This window comes from Oryctolagus cuniculus, chromosome 10 (assembly GCF_964237555.1).
Source record: "Oryctolagus cuniculus chromosome 10, mOryCun1.1, whole genome shotgun sequence".
NCBI classification, from domain to species: domain Eukaryota; kingdom Metazoa; phylum Chordata; class Mammalia; order Lagomorpha; family Leporidae; genus Oryctolagus; species Oryctolagus cuniculus.
This window is the reverse complement of record NC_091441.1, coordinates 63223006-63245677: the sequence shown is the minus strand read 5'-3', so window position 1 is coordinate 63245677 and position 22672 is coordinate 63223006. Positions and strand designations below refer to the sequence as shown.

General features: G+C 39.9%; 1 protein-coding gene across 15 annotated transcripts in view; it reads left to right on the top strand.

Annotated features, from left to right (window-relative positions):
• L3MBTL4 (L3MBTL histone methyl-lysine binding protein 4) overlaps positions 1 to 22672 on the top strand; it is a 555652-nt gene that overhangs the window by 262189 nt on the left and 270791 nt on the right. For all 15 annotated transcript variants that reach the window (XR_007921517.2, XM_051851406.2, XM_051851407.2 and 12 more), the window contains 2 exons: positions 1606 to 1691; positions 5402 to 5512. Coding sequence is in view for 14 of the 15 variants with exons in the window: in XM_051851406.2 (XP_051707366.2) it covers positions 1606 to 1691; positions 5402 to 5512 (197 nt within the window). In the remaining variant the exon portion in view is untranslated. The remainder of the gene's footprint in view (positions 1 to 1605; positions 1692 to 5401; positions 5513 to 22672) is intronic.

Below are 22672 nucleotides of genomic sequence, written 5' to 3'. Positions count from 1 at the left end.
TGGCCTGGCTACACAGCCCTGCTGGTTTTGTGAGGAAGTTTTGGGCTGGCCGCTTGACTTGTGTGCTTTCACTTAAATTTATTTTATTTTATTTATTTTGATTATTTCTTTATTTATTCACATGTAGAGAACAGATTTCATGAATTTCATAGATACCATTCAAGAGTACAGTACTTTCCTCCCTCCTCCTTCCTTTCTTTCTTTTTAATTTGTTGTGATAACACACTTTCAATTTACTTTGTAATCACTGGTTCAGTGCTCCTCTAAACAAAGAGCTCTACATGTAAAAGGTAGTTAAGAAGGAAACATCAGCAGTACTGGATAACTATATACAAACATACTTAGTTTTGAGACTAGAATACTGCTTCAGGCTCACTGCTTTAAAAAAAAAAGCCAGATTTTTTAAAATAATTATAGCTAGATTATATTAATATATATTAGTTCTAAATCTTAAAAGACAAACACATTAATTTTTTGTAATTTATCTAATGTTACTTCAAAAAGCAATATGCAAATATCAAAAAGAGGAGTTGTATATACCACATGACATTCTGAAACTACAGAATGGAAGATTCTATATTAATATTTCAAATAACCACCAAAATTAACCACTTGGGATATTTCTCAAATCAATGTCTCACCAACAACTCAGTTAAGACAACAATTACAGATTCTAATATAATTTCTTTTTATAAAGTAAAAGTGAGATTAATACACATTTTATAAACGTTTATCCAGCTATCTAAAGCTCTACTCAGTGGCATCAGTGAGGTTCATAGTTTTAAATGTTTCTATTAGTTTGAAAAAATGGAAATGATGTTTACAATTCAGTGTGACAAAACAAGTTATACGACATAAGCCTGAAAGAAGTAGGAAGAAGAAAGTGATGATAATAAAAGCAGCAAACAAAACAATTAGAAAATAAAACAGTAGAACTGCTGAGAACTGATGGGTAAATCTAAGTATCATTCCTTGAAAGGATGAAGAACACAACAGAATAAAGACAAACCTTTAGCAGATGTGATTAGTACTAAAAGAATACAGGCATAAGAGAAACAAGAAACCCAGCTAAAAGGACATTTAGAAAAATAGAATATGTTTTACCATGTTACACTCAATATATATTTTTAAGTTATAGTGATAAATGGAAATTTGGGTAAATTGTAATTAAAAAATATAATACAGAGAATGAAACCCTAGAAGACATAAAATTATTGAACAAATAGGAAATAATGTCAGTATCTTTTTCTATTCAGAGTTTGAGGTCAAATAGTCATTTTTTTTCAGACTTCTAAGAAGCCTTATAATGGAGCTGCAAAGTCAGACCCCTGGGTGTCACCTTGCTTTGCCAAGTACTGGTATTGCCATTTGCCCTTGGTCAACCTGCTTGACCTTGTTGGCTGAGTGAATGAACCAGTGAATATGTACTGGTGTGTAGGAATGCTTTAGTTTGGAGGTTATCACAAGGCTTTAGTGAGATGTGAAGTTCTTAGCATAGGGTCTGTTAGTTGGTGAGTGTGCAGTTAACAAGTGTTATTGTTATCAAGTATTTTGTAGCATTTGGGAATCCATGAGTGACATCTTGATAGTATGTATTTTTTTCAGGTTATCCTAATCCAGAAAATTTTTCCTGGACGGAATATCTGGAAGCTACTCAAACTCATGCAGTTCCTGCCAAAGTTTTTAAAATGGTAGGTTCTGTGTAGGTATATGCCCTTACCTTTAAACAATGTCTGGCTTGTGTTATACCTGCATGTAGCAATTTTAAATTCTCCTTTTTCTTCTTAAATTCACATGGTATTTTCATAACCAATTTAGTTTGCTTTTAGTGAACACTACAAAGTAGGTGACTCATTTGCTATTGTTCCTATATACAAGTGTAGATATTCTTTCTTTTCTTGAAAAAACACTCTCCGGGCACACCAGAGGCAGTACTGAAAGCCCCTCATTGAGGGCTAATTATTAAGTCTCCTTCCATTCTCATTCTATTAGCCTGCTGACTGAAAACTCCAAGCTTTCAAAGCATCACTTTCTCAGACTGAATGTCCTTGATGTGATAACAAAATAGGCAAAATGTATGTAGTCTTTGTGTGTATTGTTTCACCCATTTTGCGGAAAACATTTTTTTAATTTTTTTTTTTTCAGTTTATTCAAAAGGCAGAGATCTTCCATGCCCTGGTTTACAGCCCAGTTGGGATATGGATGTCCCAAGCAGTATCTTAACCCTTACACCAAACACCCACTCCAGAAACATTTCTTTTACCAATTGTTAGAATACTAATTAGAAAAAAAAAATCACTCATTTATTTGAGGGGTTCGGAGGGAAGGAGAGAGAAATACCTATCCTCTGGTTCACTCCCCAAATTCCAACAGTGGCCCCAGAATGGACAGGGAGTTGAAGCCAGGAGCTGGGAACTCAATTCAGGTCTCCCACATGGATGGAAGGAAGCCAACTCCTTGGCTTCACAGCTGCCTTTGCAAGTCTCCCCTGGCACAATACTACAGTCAGAAACCTGGCCTGGACTCAACCCCAGTGCTCTGATTTGGAACAAAGACATCTTAGCTACTAGGTCAAATGCCTGACCCAGAATACTAATTTTTAAAGTTCAAATTTGTACTTATGTACAAGGCTGCTGAACTAAATGTTTATTTATGAGTAGTAGTGCATGAATAGTCCAAGTACAAATATTGTGGTTCTAATGTGGTAGTTTTCAAAACTCTTTCCTTTCACATCTAATCATTTGCCAGTCAGCAGGCTTCTACATGAGATTTCATTTTCTGAGAGTTCACTAGGGATCAAAAGGATTTGGGGAAATAGGTATAATAAAATTAAGATGGCAAGAAGTGATGGAGTACTACAGAGTATTCTAAGATCTACAGAAATTCATTGAGCACAATAACCTGCCTTTGGTAGACTTCCCTTCTCTCTTGCTTCCTTTCAAAACTTTTACTTTTCCCAGCAGGAAAGTATAAAAATATAATCACGAAAAGATTTATTTAAAAAAGTGTCTTCCATTCTCTGTTATGAGATTATTGTGGATCTATTCAATTATAATATCTTTGACATGTTCAATGCTCAGAAATCACCCTTGTAGTTCAGGACAATGACCTTGGAGAGAACAAAGTCAGTATAATCCATTTATTAGGTGTAATATTGCATTTAGAAGAACACATGCATCCACAAAAAGTTGAAGAGAAACATCAGATACTGATTATTCTCAGATATTATTAGGGTTTTATTTTCTGATACCATTGCTAGATTGTTAGTCCTTTCCAGTAAGATGAGCTGAAAACTTTTGTATGTATTAGCTTTCTAAGAGAAATTTTTTTGCCAACCTAAAAAAACTCAGAATTGTCTGATAGTTCCTTAGTGTGAACGATTGATAATTCCCACTTTTTTCACACTCCATTCTCTTAATTGTTACCTATGTGGTTGTCATTAAAAACTCTTGGTTCCCAGCATTTTAAGATTTGAAAGAAACCTTAGTGAAGTTTAACCCTCTAGTGTTACAAAAGAAGTGGAAAAACAAAGGTTGTGGTTTTAAATTACATTGTGGTGTGATATTTTTTAAACTTTTATTTAATAAATATAAATTTTGAAAGTACAACTTTTGGATTATGGCAGTTTTCCCCCCCATAATCACCCTCCAACCCACAAATCATCCCATTTCCTACTCCCTCTCCCATCCCATTCTTCATTAAGAGAGGGAGGAGATGTACAGTTCGGCACATGCTCACTCGGACTTACCCCTAATGGTAGAGCTAGAAACGTGCAGTGGGATTCCATATCCCATAAAGTTGGCATGTACCAATGCCATCTTACTAGCTAAAGTGATCAGTTTAAGTTTATAATTGATCATGAAGGTAGGATTAAATGTCAAAGGGATCACATAAACAAGACCAGTGTCTGCTAATAATAACTGATAGAATTAAAAAGGAGAGAATGATCCAAAATGGGAAGTGGGATACAAAGTGTGTGTGTGTGTGTGTGTGTGTGTGTATATATATATATATATACTCATAGAATGGCAGATGCCTGAAACAGTACTCTGGCCTCAAAAATCAGCCCATTGGGATCTGGCCCATGAGAGTTTCTCAGGCATGGAAAGCCAAGACACTGTGGCAAAAAAAAAAAAATGACCTAAATGAAAGATATCTCTTATGAGATCCCAGCGGAAAGAATGGGCCATCAAAGAAGAAGGTACCTTTCTCTGAAGGGAGGAGAGAACTTCCACTTTTATTATGGCCTTGTCTAAATAATGTCAGAGTTTGTGATATGATTTTAAAGCAATTTAACAAAGTTGAATTTATGAAACTGTTCTCTAAGCGTATTTTAAATTTAGCTTTTGTTTTTAAGATGTATTTATTTGAAACTCAGAGTTACACAGAGAGAGGCAGAGGCAGACAGAGAAAGAGGTCTTCCATCCGCTGGTTCACTCCCCAATTGGCCACAATGGCAGAGCTGCATTAATCCGAAGCCAGGAGTCAGGAATTTCTTCTCCGTCTCCCATGTGGGTACAGGGGCCCAAGAACTTGCGCCATCTTCTACTGCTTTCCCAGGCCATAGCAGAGAGCTGGATGGGGAGTAGAGCAACCAAGACTCGAGCCGGTGCCCATATGGGATGCTGGCACTGCAGGTGGTGGCTTTACCTATTATGCCACGGCACTGGCCCCTTAAGTTTAGTTTATAAAGGAATATGTCTGTCCTTTCAAAGTACTTATCAAATAATTCCGCCTTTGAAATCATACCAGGTCATTAGAATAGTCAACAATTCCTTAATTTTTGAAAATGATTTCAGAATAAAAGAAAAAAACCTAAGTTAATATATTAACTGTAATACAATTCTTTTTTAACTTTTGGTAACCATTAATTAATCTATGACTTAATCAAAAGTTATATTTTCATGTGTCTTTAAAATGAAAAAAAGACTCTCTCACGAGTTTTTGAAAACTGGGTATGATAAATGTGTTCTCTTAAAACTAAATTCCAGTGGTATTAAAGACCACATGCGGGTTGGTATTGTGGCACAGCGGGTTAAGGTTCTGCCTGAGAAGCCAGATCCCATTCATTTCTTGGCTGTTCCACTTCCTATCAAGCTCCTTACTAATGCATCTGAGAAAAGCAATGAAGATGGTCCAAGCACTTGAATCCCTGCCACCCACTTGGAAGACCTGGATGAGTTGCAGGCTCCAGTTCTCAGCCTGGCCCAGCCCCCTGATGTTGGGTCCATTTGGGGAGTGAACCAGCGGGTGAAAGATCTCTTTCCCTCTCTCTCTGTGACTCTGCCTTTCAAACAAATAAATCCTTTAAAATACATCATGTGTTAAAAACTATCTTTGAGAAAAAAATTAGTAGCATATCTGAGTTGATGGATTTTACATTATTTGTTGTATATTACAGAGATTGCCTCATGGTTTTCTGCCAAATATGAAACTTGAAGTTGTGGATAAACGAAACCCCAGGTTGATTCGTGTTGCTTCGATTACAGATGTTGATGACCAAAGAGTAAAGGTATACACTTTAAATTACTATGTTATATGTTGGTATTTTTTCCCACACTTCTTTTGTTTCCCCATCTCTCCTGTTCTCTTTACCTTCCAATTTTTCATTCATCTACACAGTGGTTTTCTAAGAAGGAAAGCCATTCTGTATCTGACCTTGAAGACTGGACTAGGGATAATAGGATGGTTAAAGTGGGAGGCAGTGTAACTGACACAGAGGCATTTCGAAGTGCTGATATATGTGTACAGTAGGAGAAAGCCCTGGCTGGGTCTTCCTTTCTAGTAACTACCTTCAAGGGGAGATTCCCAGCTCAGGTGTATCTGGGTGTGCAATGGGAAATCTGTAGATTAGATACGACCGACTTTGAGAGGGAGTCTGACACTTTCTGTCTGATTTGCTGCTTAGACTTTTTCCATCAACTCTCCTTTTAAAAGTTTCAGTTTTGTTGGCATTATCAGGTTTTTCTTGGAATTGTCATTAAAAACCCTATCAAGAACAATTAAGCGTTTCTTTGTAAAAAAAAAAATAAAAACACTTTATTCACTATAGCCAAAACACAAGGTTAGATTTTGAATGAAAGATTTGATTAACTGATCTGTAGAGTGTCCTTGTTAATGATGTTCTAAATACATCTTCAAAATGAAATTTTCCTGAAATGAAAGCTTTTTATCTTTTTTATTTAGAGAACTGAAAGCATATTGGAATTCAGTCAATCTTCCATAGCATGGAACAGTTGAAAAAATGATTTTTCACACGAACTCCAGATTATTATCAAAACAAAATGATTGAAGTCAACTAGTTTTAAAAGACACTAAGTTGAAAGATATATTTGTCTGATATACAGTTTGATATAATTTAAAGGAAATGTTATTTGATATATCTATAATTTGAAAGTAATAGCTGATTTATTTTATAGAGAATAATCAGACCTAAATTTTGGTAAAGTTTAGAGATGACTGTCCAGTGTGGCCATTGATTCAATAGCAAATATTGACAATGTCATTCATTCTAACAAATATAGATAGTGGCTCTGTTAAATTCCATTCAGGGATAATATAATATAGTCATTTTCTTCATTAATACCTTATTATTACTGTTTTATTTTAAACTAAATTTTATGCATACTGTTAAATTCTTTGTTTTTTGTTTACTTTTATGGAATTTTTTATGATAATGAATTCTGGTAACTGATTTGTAAATTGAGTCATATTTCATCATTAACTTTTATTATTAACTTTTATTTTAAAATTGTTGATTCTAGGAAAAGCTTGATCTTAATAGCGTATCAAATAATACCTAGAATTTAATTGACAAACTATTCTTTTTATTCATGAGATAGAAGGTGTAGTAGCCATTGATTGTTTGCTGCTGGCTTATTATGGGGTATGCTGGACTAACCTGTTACCTAAAAATATTCTAGGAAAATATTTTACTATTAAAGTGAACTCATGCTTCTTATTTACTATCTCAGCATTTGCCTCTTTAAATCTCTGAGCATTTAATAGATTTTTCCAAAAACAATTTTCACCATCTCCTTATTCTTTTTCTTTCATGGTAGTTGCTCTGTCCTTTATTGGAGGAAAATGAGTTGAAAAGTATTTGGGGACTCTGAGAGGATTATACCCATAATTGTTATCTCTGTGGCATAATGGAAATCCTGTTAGGGTTTTAGGACTAAATTAAGATGTGTCTGACCTGTGAAGTGGTGACTTAAAAATGTGAAATAAATTTTTCCACATATCATTTAGTCCATCAGAATCTGTCACTCTTGATTGACATTAATGTCCTAAGGCTTGCTTACTGCTGGAGCTGTTTACAGCCTATTCCTAACAAATTCTGCCATGGACCCTCCACTGTCCACCTCGATCTGTCTAGTCCTGCAGTTGGGTAGACAGTTATCTTTTCCCATAAGGCTGAGAGGGAAAGACTGTATCTGTTTCCTGGCCATTTTCCAAATAGAGAAGAATCAAAAGTAGCAGCATAGGGAGCAGGCATTAACTTATAATTTACTCTGGTTAAGATGCCTCTATCCCAATTTAGGATGCCTGGGTTCAGTTTCTGGCTCCAGCTCCTGACTTCAACTTGCTGCTGATGTATAAAAAGGTAGTGGAGATGGCTCAAGTAGTTGTGCCCCTGCAAGCTACATGACAGACCCAGGTTGTGGTCCCAGCTCCTGGTTTTGGTCCTGGACGTTGCAGGCATTTGGGGTAGTGAACCAGTTAATGCAAGTTCTCTCTGTCTTTAGCCACCTGTTTGTCTCTTTTTGTCTCTCAAATATAAACAAATAATAATAAAAATATTGTCTTAAGATTTTACTTATCAGTTTTTCTATGGTGGAAAAGACATTGAAAATGAGTGTCAGATTTTTATCTCTGAATTCTCATTAAAGGAGATCTCTTCTTTGCCTGGCATATTCCTTTATTTTTCAGTTAATTTGTTGATCATCCCATTCTGTAATTTTCTCCTTTAAAGTCATTATCCTTCAAAGATTATTATTATATACTCCCTAGTACATAATAGATGCTTAATATTTGTCTGGCTTATTGATGAGTGAGTGAAGGAGTGAATGATGCTAAACATTCTTTGAATCATAATCCATTTTGGTCAAAAAGCACCCCTCCCTGATTCTTAGTTCGTGTCCTAATTACTCTTCCACTAGAAATTTAATTGACCATAACATAGCAGAAAGAGCCTCAGGAAAGGACTGCTCTGGGTTTGAATTCCAATTGACTCTTATATAACTGTGTTATTGACTTGGTGAAGTTACTCAACTTATTTGATCTTTTCTTATCTATAACATGATGTGATCAATACAGCTACCTTCTAGGATTTTTTTTGTGTGTGTGAAAATTCAGTAAAGTACAATGCATGTAAGATTTCTAAAACTTTATAGGCACCTCAGTAGTGGCTGCCACTGTTAATAGTGCAAGCCGGCGCCGCGGCTCACTAGGCTAATCCCCCGCCTTGCGGCGCCGGCACACCGCGTTCTAGTCCTGGTCAGGGCGCCGCATTCTGTCCCGGTTGCCCCTCTTCCAGGCCAGCTCTCTGCTGTGGCCAGGGAGTGCAGTGGAGGATGGCCCAAGTGCTTGGGCCCTGCACCCCATGAGAGACCAGGATAAGTACCTGGCTCCTGCCATCGGATCAGTGTGGTGCGCCGGCCGCAGCGCGCCGGCCGCGGCGGCTTTTGGAGGGTGAACCAACGGCAAAAGGAAGACCTTTCTCTCTGTCTGTCTCTCTCACTGTCCACTCTGCCTGTCAAAAATAATAAATAAAAATTATAGTTAGTGCAAATGCCCTGTGCAGCTCTCCCAGGGTGTGTTTATTTTCTGGGTTGATGAAGGAGCCTCATGAAAGTATTTAGCATCTGTAGATGGGAAAGGAAAAGTTGACATGGTTTGGTGTAAAAGGCTTGGAGCTTAGGGCAGACATTTGGCATCTTGGACAAAGCATCCAAGCACCACTTGGGATTCTCACATATGTGGGACAGAGTCCCTGGTTTGAGTCCTGGCTGCTCAGCTCTGTCCAGCTTCCTGCTAATGTACTTCCTGGGAGGCAACAGATGATGGCTGATGTACTTGACTCCTTGCAACTCACTTGGGAGATCCAGATTGAGTTTTGGTTCCTGGCTTCAGCCTGGTCCAACCATGGCTGTTGCAGGCATTCTGGGGAGTGAAACAACATGACAGGAGCTCTCTTGTGTCTGTCTCTGTCCCTGTCTCTAACTTGGACTCTCAAAAAAAAATGAAAATAAATAAATAAAATTAAAAAAAAAAAAAACAGGGACTTCAAATGTGATTGAGCTGCGTGCTTCGGTCTGTGAGTGAGGTTAGCTTGTTCTGTCAGGAACTACAGTAATAACAGTGGCAGCAGTGACGATGGCTCTCACGGCTTTACATGTGTTGATGTGTCCTCACCTTAACCATGTGAGATAGGTGCTGTTATTATACCCATTTTACAGATGAGGGAACTGAAGCCCAGAGAGGTTAAGCTATTGATCCAAGGTCACAAGTTGGTTTATCAGGCAACAGAATTTTACACTCTAGCTTTCAAACAGAGTTTTCTGATTTGAGCACTGATAATCTCCCTACTCCTTCTACTCTTATGTTCTCATTTTTATCCTAATTTACACTCTTCTGAGTGAAGAATAGATGTGTCACATTAGGAGTAGAGACCTCAGCCACCACTGTATTTTGTTGTCTTTCTTTTCTGCAGGTTTGCATGTGGAGCTAGCATTCCCTTGCTTCATTCCTTTTTATCACTCTACATGTATGTAGCTTCCCTTATGTGATTTATGAGTTCTATTTTTATAACTGCTCTTTGGAGATATAATTCATATACCATAAAATTCAGTGCTCTTGATTATCTTCACAAAAATTTATATTTATCACCATGAAGTTTAGAACATTTTTGTATTTTTATCACTCCAAAAATGAAACTATGCCCAGTTAACATTTATTCCTCATTGTACTCTCCCTCAATTTGCCTATTCTGGGCATTTCACATAAACTAATACATGACTGCCTTCTTTTATTTGACATAAAGTTTTCATTCCATTTCATTGCCAAATAATGTTCATTGTATAGACGTACCACATTTGGTCTGTCCCCGTATCAGTTGATAGACATTGGTTGTCTCCATTTTGGGGCTGTTTTGAATAATGGTGCTATGAACATTCAAGCACCTTCTTGTGTGGCATGTGTTTTCATTTCTCTTGGGTTTATATCTGAGAGTGAACTCTCTAAGTCCTGTGATAACTATGTTCAAAATTTTAAGGAACTACTGAAATGTTTTCCCACGTACCTGCATCATTTTATGTCCCCGTTAGAAGTATATGAGCGTTCCTGTTTTTTACATCTTTACCAACACTTGTTACTATCTGGTATTCTGTTTTCTTTTGTTTTGTCTTGTTTTAGCTATCCTAGTAGGTCTTATGTTCTTTAGATCCAAAAATACCGAGTTATCATTGTTTTAATATGCCCATTAGTAATATCATGGCCAAAATAAGTTGTTGCATGGTTTCAGTAGCAGAAGCAGTAAGCGTGGTGCAGGTAGTGGTACAAGAATCAGAAGTAACAGAAGTAGTAATAGTAGAGTAGGAGCTTCCTGTTACCATGTACTGTGCTCTGAGCACTGAGCTAAATGTGAGGTATGTCAGCTCTTTCTCGTCACATCACCTATTTTAGGTAGGTGTTCTTCCTGTTGTGCAGCTGGCACAGAGAGCTAAGGAATTTGACCAATGTTTCAAGGAGTTAGGATTTCTGCACCCAAAGCCAATGTTCTCTACATGTGAGCAGTTACTGTCATAAGCTAATTGGAGGTCATGAATTGTCAAGATGCAGGATTAGCCAGGGGCAGCTTAACTATAGATACTCTACTCTCTTGGACTCATGAATCCACTTATCCTAGTCAGCCCTGATATTCTACTTTTCATTCTGGAAATATTAGTTTGATCATGCATGCTTCATGAGTAGGTGAATCTTGAGGTTTTACTTGCTATGGCAGGATTTGAAGATGCTATTTTCTCTTTGTATTGATACTAGACTTATTAATTACCATGGTTACTCTCAATAAATATTAATGATACATTCAGTGTATCTTGTTCAATTGTAGTGAGCTATTAGGTTTAATAATTATCCCTTTGTTTTGTTGCACAGTGAACTCTGTCACATCTAAAAGCCCATTATTGTCACCTTATCAGGAAATGCACATTAAATTACAATAGACAAATGGATGCTTTTAGAAAGTTTGGTCTTTCTTTGAGGGGAGAAAGTATTCTTCTACAAGTAAATGTAAAGGGAGGACTTAAATCAGAGTAATACTTGATAAATATTTGCCCTGTGGGAACTTCAGCTAAGCTGTGAAATGAATTATAAATGAATTCCAAATAGATACTTTAGGAAGTTCTACTGAATCATTAATAAATTGAGTCTTTTCAGCAAGTCTTTTCATATTTAATGCATTAACTGGATGTATTTGTGGCATTTCCAAATGAAGTAAGAGCGTCATGACCATGAGAAATCATCATGGTAAGTTGTCTGCTTATATGACTACAAAATATTTTGGATTTTAGGTTAAACCAGTAGGTTCAAAAACTTTTGTTTGAAAAAACACCTGCAGTAGCCGGCGCCGCAGCTCACTAGGCTAATCCTCCACCTAGCGGCGCCGGCACACCGGGTTCTAGTCCCAGTCGGGGCGCCGGATTCTGTCCCGGTTGCCCCTCTTCCAGGCCAGCTCTCTGCTGTGGCCAGGGAGTGCAGTGGAGGATGGCCCAGGTGCTTGGGCCCTGCACCCCATGGGAGACCAGGAAAAGTACCTGGCTCCTGGCTCCTGCCATCGGATCAGCGCGGTGCGACGGCCGCAGCGCGGCGGCCATTGGAGGGTGAACCAACGGCAAAAGGAAGACCTTTCTCTCTGTGTCTCTCTCTCACTGTCCACTCTGCCTGTCCAAAAAAAAAAAAAAAAAAAAAAAAAAAAAGAAAAAACACCTGCAGGTGAATCAGTGCTAAGCAGAAGTCTAGTACAAGTCAGCGAATGCCCACTTTAATTAAGCATTGCCTGTGCTTTGGGAATGTTGCTTGACCCTGGTGAGTCCTGGTTTAATTATCTGTCAAGACGAGAGCAGATTCGGGAGTAGGTCGTCCCACTTGCCAGTTTTTAGAGTGGTTTTTGGAAATGACTTTCAAATATGAGGATAAGACAAGATACTAACAGAAAAAATAACCATCCTTTGAGCTAAACTTCTAATTAATGACTACTACAGTGTCACAATGACTGATGATTGTCTTCATTTGGGAAGTAGACTGGCATTGTTTTCAGAAAGTATTATGACCAATTAATATAACTTTTGGAATAGGTGAAACTAAAAATTCGTGTCACCTCTGATTTCCAGAAAAGTTGAAGCAGGTAGAGCACGCTCCCTGGTGTATGTGTGTTAGTGTAATTGTAGATGCAACAGCAGCAACAGTAACACCAGTGATGGCTATTTAAAGCTTCTTTCTCAGTCCTTACTGCCACCTTGTAAGGTAGATATTGGTGTAGAATCAGGCACAAAGAGCTTAAGTAACTTCCTCAAAATCACACAATATATAAACAGTAGGGCCAGGTGGGATCTGGAAGGCCTTGTTCTACAGCCTAAGCTCCTAACCCAAGGTGAAGTTCCTTTTCAAAAATGAGCCAGTGAGTAAGTTTTTCTGGTTTTGAGGGTCTCATGGTTTCTAATGCAATTTCTGGATTCTGTTGTTTATCACAAAAGCAGCCAGACACAATATGTGAATTAATGAATGATATGTTTGTCAGATGTCATGAAATACTCTTATTCTGATTTTTCTCCAGCCATTTAAAGATGTAAAAACCATTTTTAGTTGTGGGATGCACAAAACACAAATAGTTAGGCCCTGTTTGGTGTGTGGACCATAGTCTTCCAATTCCTTTCTTAAGAGATACTGCATTGATTAGATTATGAGATGAATTATTGTTATCTTTAGTATAAGTAGTTTTGTGTCCTTGAATTACTTTTTAATTTGACTTTTGAACCAGAACACATCTATATGTAATTTTCAGTCTTGTTTTAGATACTCAGTAAAAGCAGGTAGAAGAGATGAGACCTATCATGCAATCAACAGCTTCTTGATTTAAAAGTAAAAAAATTTCCTAGTCTCAGTTAATCACAGTCCATTCGTTTGGTTTCCAGTGTGAATATAGCCAAGTCACTGAAATGATATACACTCTCTCCTGTGGTAGGCATATCCTCTGCTAGAATTGTCTTCCCCAAGAATTTTAAGTAGAGACTTAGCCTTCACATTTTTGTTAACTTTGATATAGTTATATATCTTTGATACAGACAGAACAGAAGCATAGCCTGTCCCCCCTGCCCCCACCTACAGTGATGCCCACCCTAAAGCTCCTTGGATAATATTTACCCCTCTGGAAATTTCCCAGCCTGGTATGTGAGAGCTAATGAGCCTGCTATGAGATTAATAAGTTAAAGACATCAGCTTAGTCATGACCCAGACAGACTAGAAGAGTTCCCAGTTTTCTATTCTATTTTTAAAAGATTTATTTATTTAGAGAGACCTTCCGTCCACTTGTTCACTCCCCAAATGGCCGCAATGACCAGGGCTGGGCCAGGCCAAAGCCAGGAGCCAAGTTTTTCCAGGTCTCCCATGTAGGTGCAAAGGCGTAAGAACTCGAGCCATTCTCTGCTGCTTTGCCAGGTGTGTTAGCAGGGAGCTGGATCAGAAGTGGAGCAGCTGGGACACGAACTAGTGCCCATATAGAATACCAGCTTCGCAGGAGGTGGCATTACCTGCTATGCCACAGCACTGGCCCCAAGTTCCCAGTTTTCTATGCAGAATGCTGGCTGTGTAGAGACCTCTATAATAGAAGATCATGATGTTGCAGACCTGTTTTGCTCTAAACTATGATTTAAGGTTATGCATGTTTATGAGTGAAGACTGCTATAGAATTGCTATGCTGAAAAATGTGCATACATCTGTACAAATACTTGTCTATAGTTGCATTTCAAGGGCTAATGGGTCTTTGAGTAGGACCCCATTTTGACCTAGTGACTTAAGTTGATAAAACAAGGTCTCCATTTCACACACTCTTATCATTTCATTCATTGCCTTATATACTCAAGAATATGAGCCCCTTACCTGCTGTGATAAGGAAGCCTGTTCTCTCCCAGACCCTCAACTGGAAGGTGCAGTACAGGCTCATTGAATTCCTTCGCAGCAAACCAAGATTCTATTAGAATTGTCCTAGCTTTGGAGAAGACTTCATACTCCGTGGCTTTCTGGAACACAGTGTACTCTTTCTGACTGGCTGCAGCTTTGACATTGCAGATGCCTTTTCTCATAAGGACACTTAGCTAATTATGCTGAACACCACATCTTTGTATCACATTCTCCCTTGGAGGAACTCTGTTTTTACCCCTGGACAAACATCTTTCAAAAGTAAATAAGTGAACAGAACACCCTGAGACACACAGATGAGGCTAATGGTGAGCACATTTCTTCTTTGTTCTTAAATCTGGCATTTCTTGTGATGTGAAAAAGAGTTATAGACTTAGGAAAAGGAGATTCGTTTTCAAAACACCAGGTTAATTATCTACAAAATGCAGTTGTGTTACTGTTACTGTAACAAAGTACCACAACCAGTGCTTAGAACCACTCTAGTGCACTATGTTGCATTTTTCTAGGGCAGAAGTCTCAGGGGGCTAAAATCAAGGTGTCAACAAGGCTGGATCTTTCTGGAAATTTGGAAAAGAATCCATTTACTTGCCTCTTTCAGCTTCTAAAGGGTGCCTTTATTCCTTGATTCAATGTTTCTTTCTCTATTTTGCAGAACCAGAAGTGCACTAGAATCTTCTATCTTATATTCATGCCTTCCTTCTGAAGGATTGCTATGATAACTATGGCCCTAATGGATAATCTAGGATGGTTTTCTCCAAGTTTAGATTCTTAAATTAATCATACCTGCAAAATCCCTGTTGCCAAGTAAAATAGCATTTCCAGAGATCAGGAATTAGGATGTGGGCATCTTTAGGACCCATTATTCTGCTTTGCAGAAGTTTTGTGTAAAATTAGAGTATTCAGCAAAAAGAAGTAGACAAGATGAGGTTGGCTGCTTAATCAGTTAGTAGCTTTTGTCTACTGAGTACCCCAAAAGTGGAAGAGGGCATCAGGGGGCTGAGGACTCTAGGTAGGGGGTTAAGACGTGCAGTGCACACTCCAAAGCTGGTTGCAGAGTGAGGGAAGAATCACAGTGCACTGTAGCAGGGCATGGCCCAAACCCCCAAGTGCTACAGAAGTCATAGCCGATGTAGTGAACACAGTGAGCAGAGATATGAAGAGGCAGATGTCTTATCATGAAAAGCAGCTTTCCCCTTGGAGAAAGTATATGTATGTCTTATTTTATTGCATTTCCAAACACCAAATGCTTCTATTTGTTATCATGTGGGAAGACACAAAGGATACATTTAATATTTGAATGGATGTATGTATGCATCTGTGTCCACGTGGAAGCTTACAGATGAGTCTTAAGAAAGTCTATGAGACATATAAATTACGAAGCGCATGATGCGTGGATTTCAAAAAATTTCACACCAAAATAAACTTATCTTTCACTTTCATTGCTGCACTTTCTTAACTTTTTGAAATACGCCTGCACATATGTTAGGACTTTGTTCTTCCTTTTTTAGATTGAGAGCAGCCCTTGGGCAGCAGTTCTATACTACATCTTTCTATGGCCCTGAGAGAAAGTAAGTCACAATGCCTAGCTGCATGGCAGTGGCGACAAAGCCGTGAGTGCTCGCTTAGCTGCAGAGGCTGGGAAGGAGAGTCCCAGCTCCCCAGCTGCTGCAGAGCGTGTTCTTCTGCTGCTACTCAGGAGAGGTTTGTTCCCAGTGCCACCAAGCCTGCAGCCCCACCAGGACTTTGTGCTGCCTTTTCAGAACCAGCAGTGGGCTGTGGGGGCAATGGGACCAGGCTCCATTCACAGGGATCATCTTCCCCCGATGCAAGGGGTTTGTTGATGGAGAAAGAATGGACATACTGTAAACCCAGAGAGTGGATTTGTGTTTGAGGCTGTTGCACCAAACAGAGGGGACAATGAAAGTTGACCAATTGATGGGGTCAGGAGGCCAGCAGGTCAGCCTCAGAGAACAGGACTGATGGTGTGAGAGGTGAGCCAGCTGTTTACCTGAGATAGGCACAGCTGTCTGCCGACTTCAGGGCACACAGGTTGGCAGCTGAGTGTTCTTCCCAGAACTGGACGTGGCCTCCATGGACTTATCAGTACAAGTGAGGGTGAGGGTTTTCTAGAGACTTTATCATCAAGACCAGTAGACTCTGCATTGGCATCCCCCTAGTAGCTTGTTAGAAGTGCAGAATTGGGTCCTCTCTCCATTCCTGAATAGGAATCTGCATTGTAATGAGATCCCCACCTGGTCTGCCTGTGCACTGAAGGTCGAGACACTTGTCCTCAAGTATGAATAAGGAACTTCTGTTTTGCACCACATCCCATGGTCTTTCTGTCCTCTGCCTCAGTTTTGATATCATTCTCCACATGGACTAAGTGCTAAATGCATTCCCCTGTAAGCCCGGTGCAAGTGGCTGCTTTTGGCCCAGATTTCAGCAGACATTAAGGTCTGGGTGATTCCCTGGGGAGCCCTCCCACCCAAACACTCCTGCTGGAAAGCAAAGTTTGCTAATGAACTTGAAATGTGTATTCCTAATTTGGTTTCCTATGTGAGGCTTTGTGTCAGAGGGCCATGGTGCTGGCACACTGGTGGTCTTTGGATTCCTGATGTAATCGTGTTTCTCTATTTATCCTTTTTATTTAGTGGGAAGCATGGTAATTATTATCTCAGGTTCTATACAATTACAATTATCTGGGTTTTTTTTTCTGCCTCTTTGCTCCCTGTGAGTCTTCGGGTTTCTCGCTTCTTCTTAACCTCTTTCTATATGTGAACATACCTATGGCCATGCACTTGGGTTGTTTCTTTTTCCTCTCTATACTGGTAGTTCTCAAGCCTAATTGCATAATTAAATCACCCAGCATGCATCAGTATGCTATAGAACTTCCCCAGGTGATTTTGATACTCTCCTGACCTGAAAATATCTGCTTGGTTCTCTCTCCCTAAGTGAGATTACCCTTCTTTTTGGTTTTCAGTACAATAGAATCACAGAGGCTCCTAACTTTCAAATTTGTATATGTTGCCATGACTACTGTCCAGAACCCCAGACTCGTATATTTGACTGTCTCTTTATACTTTCAGTATGTTAGTATGTTTCATGGTACTATCTCCTAAACTGAACTCATCCGTACATATACCCAAACCTGTTTCTTCCCTAGGCATCCATTGACAGCCTTTTTATCTACCAGGATGCCCAAACTATAAACCTGGAAGTCAATCATTAAAGAAAAGATTTACTTATTTATTTGAAAGAGTTATATATGTAGAGAGGGACACACACACACACACACACACACACACACGGGGTTGGGGGGGTGAAGAGGACAGAGAGAGAGAGACAGAGACAGAGAGAGATGGCCACAATTGCTGAAGCCAGGAGCCAGGGCCCAGGAACCAGGAACCTCAAAAAGGTCTCCCATGTGAGTGGTAGGGGCCCAAACACTTAAAGCAGTCGGAACAGGAACTGGTGCCCATATGGGAAGCTGGCATCACAGGTGGCAGCTTTATCTGCTATGCCATAATGCTGACCTTGGGAGTCAGTCTTAATGTCTACCCATCTCAGAGCTGCCACATACAGTCAACCACTGTTTTCTGGAGCTTACAACTCCAAATTACAAATCTCTGGCCTCTCACCTCTCTCCAGTTCCATGATTGCCACCCTAATGATAGCTGGCAACATCTCTTACCTCTCTCTGAACTCACTTGAGACCCTGTCAACATGTGCTACACAGAGATGTCAAAGTGACCTTGAACATGAAGTGGATCACATGAATTCCTTGCCTACAGCCTTCAGTGTGTTTCCATTGCATAAGTAAAAATGAACTGTTTAATCGCCCTCCTAGATCCTGCATAGTCTAGTCCTGACTTATTCCATGCATTATCACATTTAGAGATAACCATAAAATATGGAGAAAATTGAAAAATACCAGAATTTGACAGTGACTTTTGATTTCGTTAATTTGTCTTTTAAGTTGACAGTAATACTTCACTGTTAGCTGTCTGCGAATGGGCCACACTCTGTCTTCTGCTTTTGAAAAAGTTGGGATTCCTTCTTGGAGAATTGTCTACTTTCTTTTTTTCCAAAAAAAAGGATATATGTAATTAAAAGTCAGAGTTATAGTGAGACACAGACACAGAACACACACACACACACACACAGAAAGAGAGAGAGAGAGAGAGAGAGAGATCTTCCACCTGCAGGCTCATTTCCTAAACTATGGCAACAGCTGGTGCTGGGCCAGGCCAAAGTCAGGAGCCAGGAATTTCATCCAGGTCTCCCAAGTGGGTGGCAGAGGCCCAAGTACTTGGGCCAATTTCCACTCCTTTCCCAGGAGCATTAGCAGGAAGCAGGATGGAAAGTAGAGCAGTTGGGATTTGAACCAACACTCATAGGGGATACAGGTGTCGTAGATGGAGGCCTAACTCACTGCATTGTAATGCTGGTCCCAAGAATTCGCTACTTTCTATTTTATTTTATTTTATTTTATTTTATTTTATTTTATTTTATTTTATTTTTTTTGACAGGCAGAGCGGACAGTGAGAGAGAGAGAGACAGAGGAAGGTCTTCCTTTGCCATTGGTTCACCCTCCAATAGCCGCCGCGGCCTGCGCAATGCTGCCGGCGCACCGCGCTGATCCGATGGCAGGAGCCAGGTACTTATCCTGGTCTCCCATGGGGTGCAGGGCCCAGGTATCTGGGCCATCCTCCACTGCACTCCCTGGCCACAGCAGAGAGGTGGCCTGGAAGAGGGGCAACTGGGACAGAATCCGGCGCCCCGACCGGGACTAGAATGCGGTGTGCCGGCGCTGCAAGGCGGAGGATTAGCCTAGTGAGCCGTGGCGCTGGCTCGAATTGGCTACTTTCAATACCCAAATGAGTAATAATGACTTTTTCATAAATGATTTCTGCAATTGGCAGATGGAAAAGTTCTTCAGATTTGAATTGTCAGATATATTTGGCTTTCAGAGTCACTAAACAGATAAAAGTTGGGGTGAGGGATGTGCATGATAGAATTAAGGAAATAAAAAAAATCTTTTTTGTTGAATTATTTCAACAGACCCTCACTTACTGAGGTCAGCAGATTTTTTTTACTAATGCATGGAAGTAGGCTGAATTTTTTGTGAGTATAAATGTGTAAGTAGATGGTGAAGTTTGAAGCTAATATGGTCAATATTTGTACATGTGAACCACATGTAGATACTTTTAGGGTCATTTAGAGTCATTAGGTTTGCAGGCTGACTGCAAAGGTGTTGCACAAAGAATCTTCAGTGAGGCAAGCACTGCTGTCTTGTGTAGCACAAGGTAGTCAAATTGGCGTTGGCATTCCTGTCTCCAAGGGGGTTGTCTGCATTTTGCTTTGAATTCCTACTATAGACCCTCACTTTACTGGAAGTGTAATTTTAGGCCTTTTTCACATTGTTGGCATTTCTGATTGAGGCTAAATTTAATCCTAAAACTGGAGAAAATCAAAGAGCCATTCCAAAAGGCCTGACTTCAAATTTATATCCACAAATGTTCAAGGTAACCCCACATCCAATGTTGTAATTGTTTCATTTTCCCAATCAGTTAGCTTTCTCATTCTCCAAAACAGTTTCACACATCCTCTTTCCTTCTTCCCCTCTCATGACCATTGTCGCTCCCCCTCTTCGTGGAGGAGCAACACTAAGCCCTGCCTAGGCTTCATATCCGAGTCACGGCACCATTATGTCGCTCCCCCTCTTCGTGGAGGAGCAACACTAAGCCCTGCCTAGGCTTCATATCCGAGTCACGGCACCATTATGTCGCTCCCCCTCTTCGTGGAGGAACGACACAGGACCCTGCGCTGTTCTTCTGTCTGCTCGGCCCTCCCCGGGTTTGCTGCTGGTTCTTCCCGGGTTGGCTACTGTCCCTTCCACCTCCATGGAAGGGCGGTTCCCCCTGGCCGCTTTCCCCACTTCCGCAGGGGAGCGGCACACCGCCGGCCGGCTCTCTCGGGGGCTGCACAGGTGTTCCCCTTAGATGTTCCCCTTAGATGTTCCCGTTAGATGTTCCTGGTGCATGCCGTCTCTCTCCTCCCTTATAGTCCTCCTCCGCCAATCCTAACTTGGCTGCCCACACGCCGAGTACGCTGCTCTCCTCCAATCAGGAGCAAGTCCTACAGTTTATTGGCTGAACTGGAGGCAGCTGTGTAGAAGCTGTTTTCTCCTCTCCCAGCACCATATTGTGGGAGAGCAGATGCATAGAATAAGTCTTAATTCCAGTAACTTAGTCTAGTCTGAGTTGCTCCCAGTTGCTCCCCACAACCATGCTTCTCATTCACTAAGAAAATAGAAGAAACAGAATGAAATGACTGGTATTCACATGCCAACATCTACCTTTCTATCCTTTTTGCCATGTGAGAATTTTTCCTGCTCTTACCAAAAGCAATTCATTGTCTTCGTGTGTGAATTTACTTCTCACTGGAGGACTTATGGTTATATGACATTAGATTAGGTCTTTGTTTTATTACTTTATAATCTGTTTTGCCACTAGAATGAAAGCCAGTGAAAAGGGCATCTTTTCTTTCTTAAATAGCCAAGTATTCTTGATATTCTCAGTGCCTAAGAACAGTACCAGGCATTTCATATTTGCTAAACCAGTAAATGAAGGGATGAATGTGAGTTATAAGCAAAAATGTGCTGATAGATTATTTGCTGACAGTTATCATTTATTAAGGATTATTCATTACTTATTCCTTGTGCAAAACAAACGTTCCTTATCTCTTGGTATAAACTAAGAGCCTTCAACACATTCCTTCACAAGAGTAACTACTTATAACGTCATAGAAAACTAGATTGATTCGGGCTTTGTGGTCCTAATATAGCTTTAATAAGCATCACACTTACTAAAAGCATGGCTAAGAATTATATAATATTTGAATAATGTAAATCAGCCTTGTTACATTGTATATGATGCTTTCTGCCTTGAAATATTGTCATAGTGAATCATGGCAGAATTGTAGCAATGTCAAAGAATCATAGCCCCATTATGAGACCATTATACTAATAACATGACAAACAGTGGGACTGTGGTGTAGTAATGGATACATAATGGATAATAAATGGCTTGAGTTCTGAATAGTAATGGTTGCTAGTGATTTTCCAGTAATAATAGTCTCCTTTTACAATAAATGTAACTTTAATGTCAAAAATTGTGAGCAGCATGAAGGGTCCAGATGGCTTTTTGAGAGTGGCCTACTTTGCTTAGTGTCAGCCATCTTGACATCCACATTAATCCCCCTATCCCCAGCCAACTAGGAGAGTTCCTCCCACGGCAGGTGCTCATGGTGACCATGGTGTTGTTCCATACATGTCTGAGTGTGGTGTATTCCAACGAGCAGAAAATCTCTCAAACCACAAGTCAATATATCCTATGATATACAAAGTATTATTGCATCCTCTCATTTCCTGTGCTCCACACTGATTATTTCACATTTGCTTGTGATATTCTTGAGTGGAAAATGCTTGTGCATCTCTGTGTTTTCTTCGGGCCTTCAGAAGCTTGCAGTGTTGACCCTGGTGAATGTGCCCCTTTTAACCACTCCTTGCTGTCAGCAATCTTCCATCACCAGCTACTAATAATGGCATCCTCCTCCTGGGGTGCCTGTCTATCCTTCTGGTATCCTGCCTGCCCCTCCAGTCACTTTCCTACAGGACACTCTCCCAGCTCCTTAGCTGCCTGTGGACCATAGGTCTTGCAGTGAGAGCCCAGAGACACATGTTTTGCTCTGATAAGTAACTATAATTCACCTGTTATCACCTGTAAGTCAGCTTTGTTTCCAAAAACAGTGATTCCCTTCTGTTGAGGCTCGTTTTCATTTCTTCATTTCAGTTGCCTCAAAATCCACATTTATTAAAGAATAGAGTCATAGAGATCTCCATGTGACCTCGAGTGTCCCTTGTTGTCTTTCCAATGTCCCCTTCTGCTTAGGGCATGTATGGCAAGGCTGAGTCCACACAGATACTCTCATTTCATCCCATTTGATGGTGGTAGGGTGCAAGTTTACCATTTCAAGATCATTTTACCTATATGTCCTGGTGGTAAATTCTACCCACATGTGCTGTCTATGGGCTCAGTAATCAAGTAATCTAGGCAGTGTTATATAATAGAAGTTTCTGGAAGGTTGGAATTATTTTCTCCTTTCTCCAGAGAGTTAGATACTTTCCACATGTAACTAAAATTGACTAGTGGGGTTTAGAAACCATGGTTTGTTTGTTTGTTTTTTAAATTTAGGTAAATTTAATTTAGATTGAAATAAGGACTTTTGGGCATGGTTGTCACAGTGGACAGTGCTTCTCTGGGTCAGTTGGGGCCAAGTAGAGTGATAGTTGTGTGTGTCCTCTTTAACATGTCCTTGTGGGTCATGAGGGGCTAATAAGCTGCCCTCAGAAAGTGGATAGATTCTGTACTGGATTTGGGAATATCCCTATTTTATCATTTTGCTTTCTCGTAAC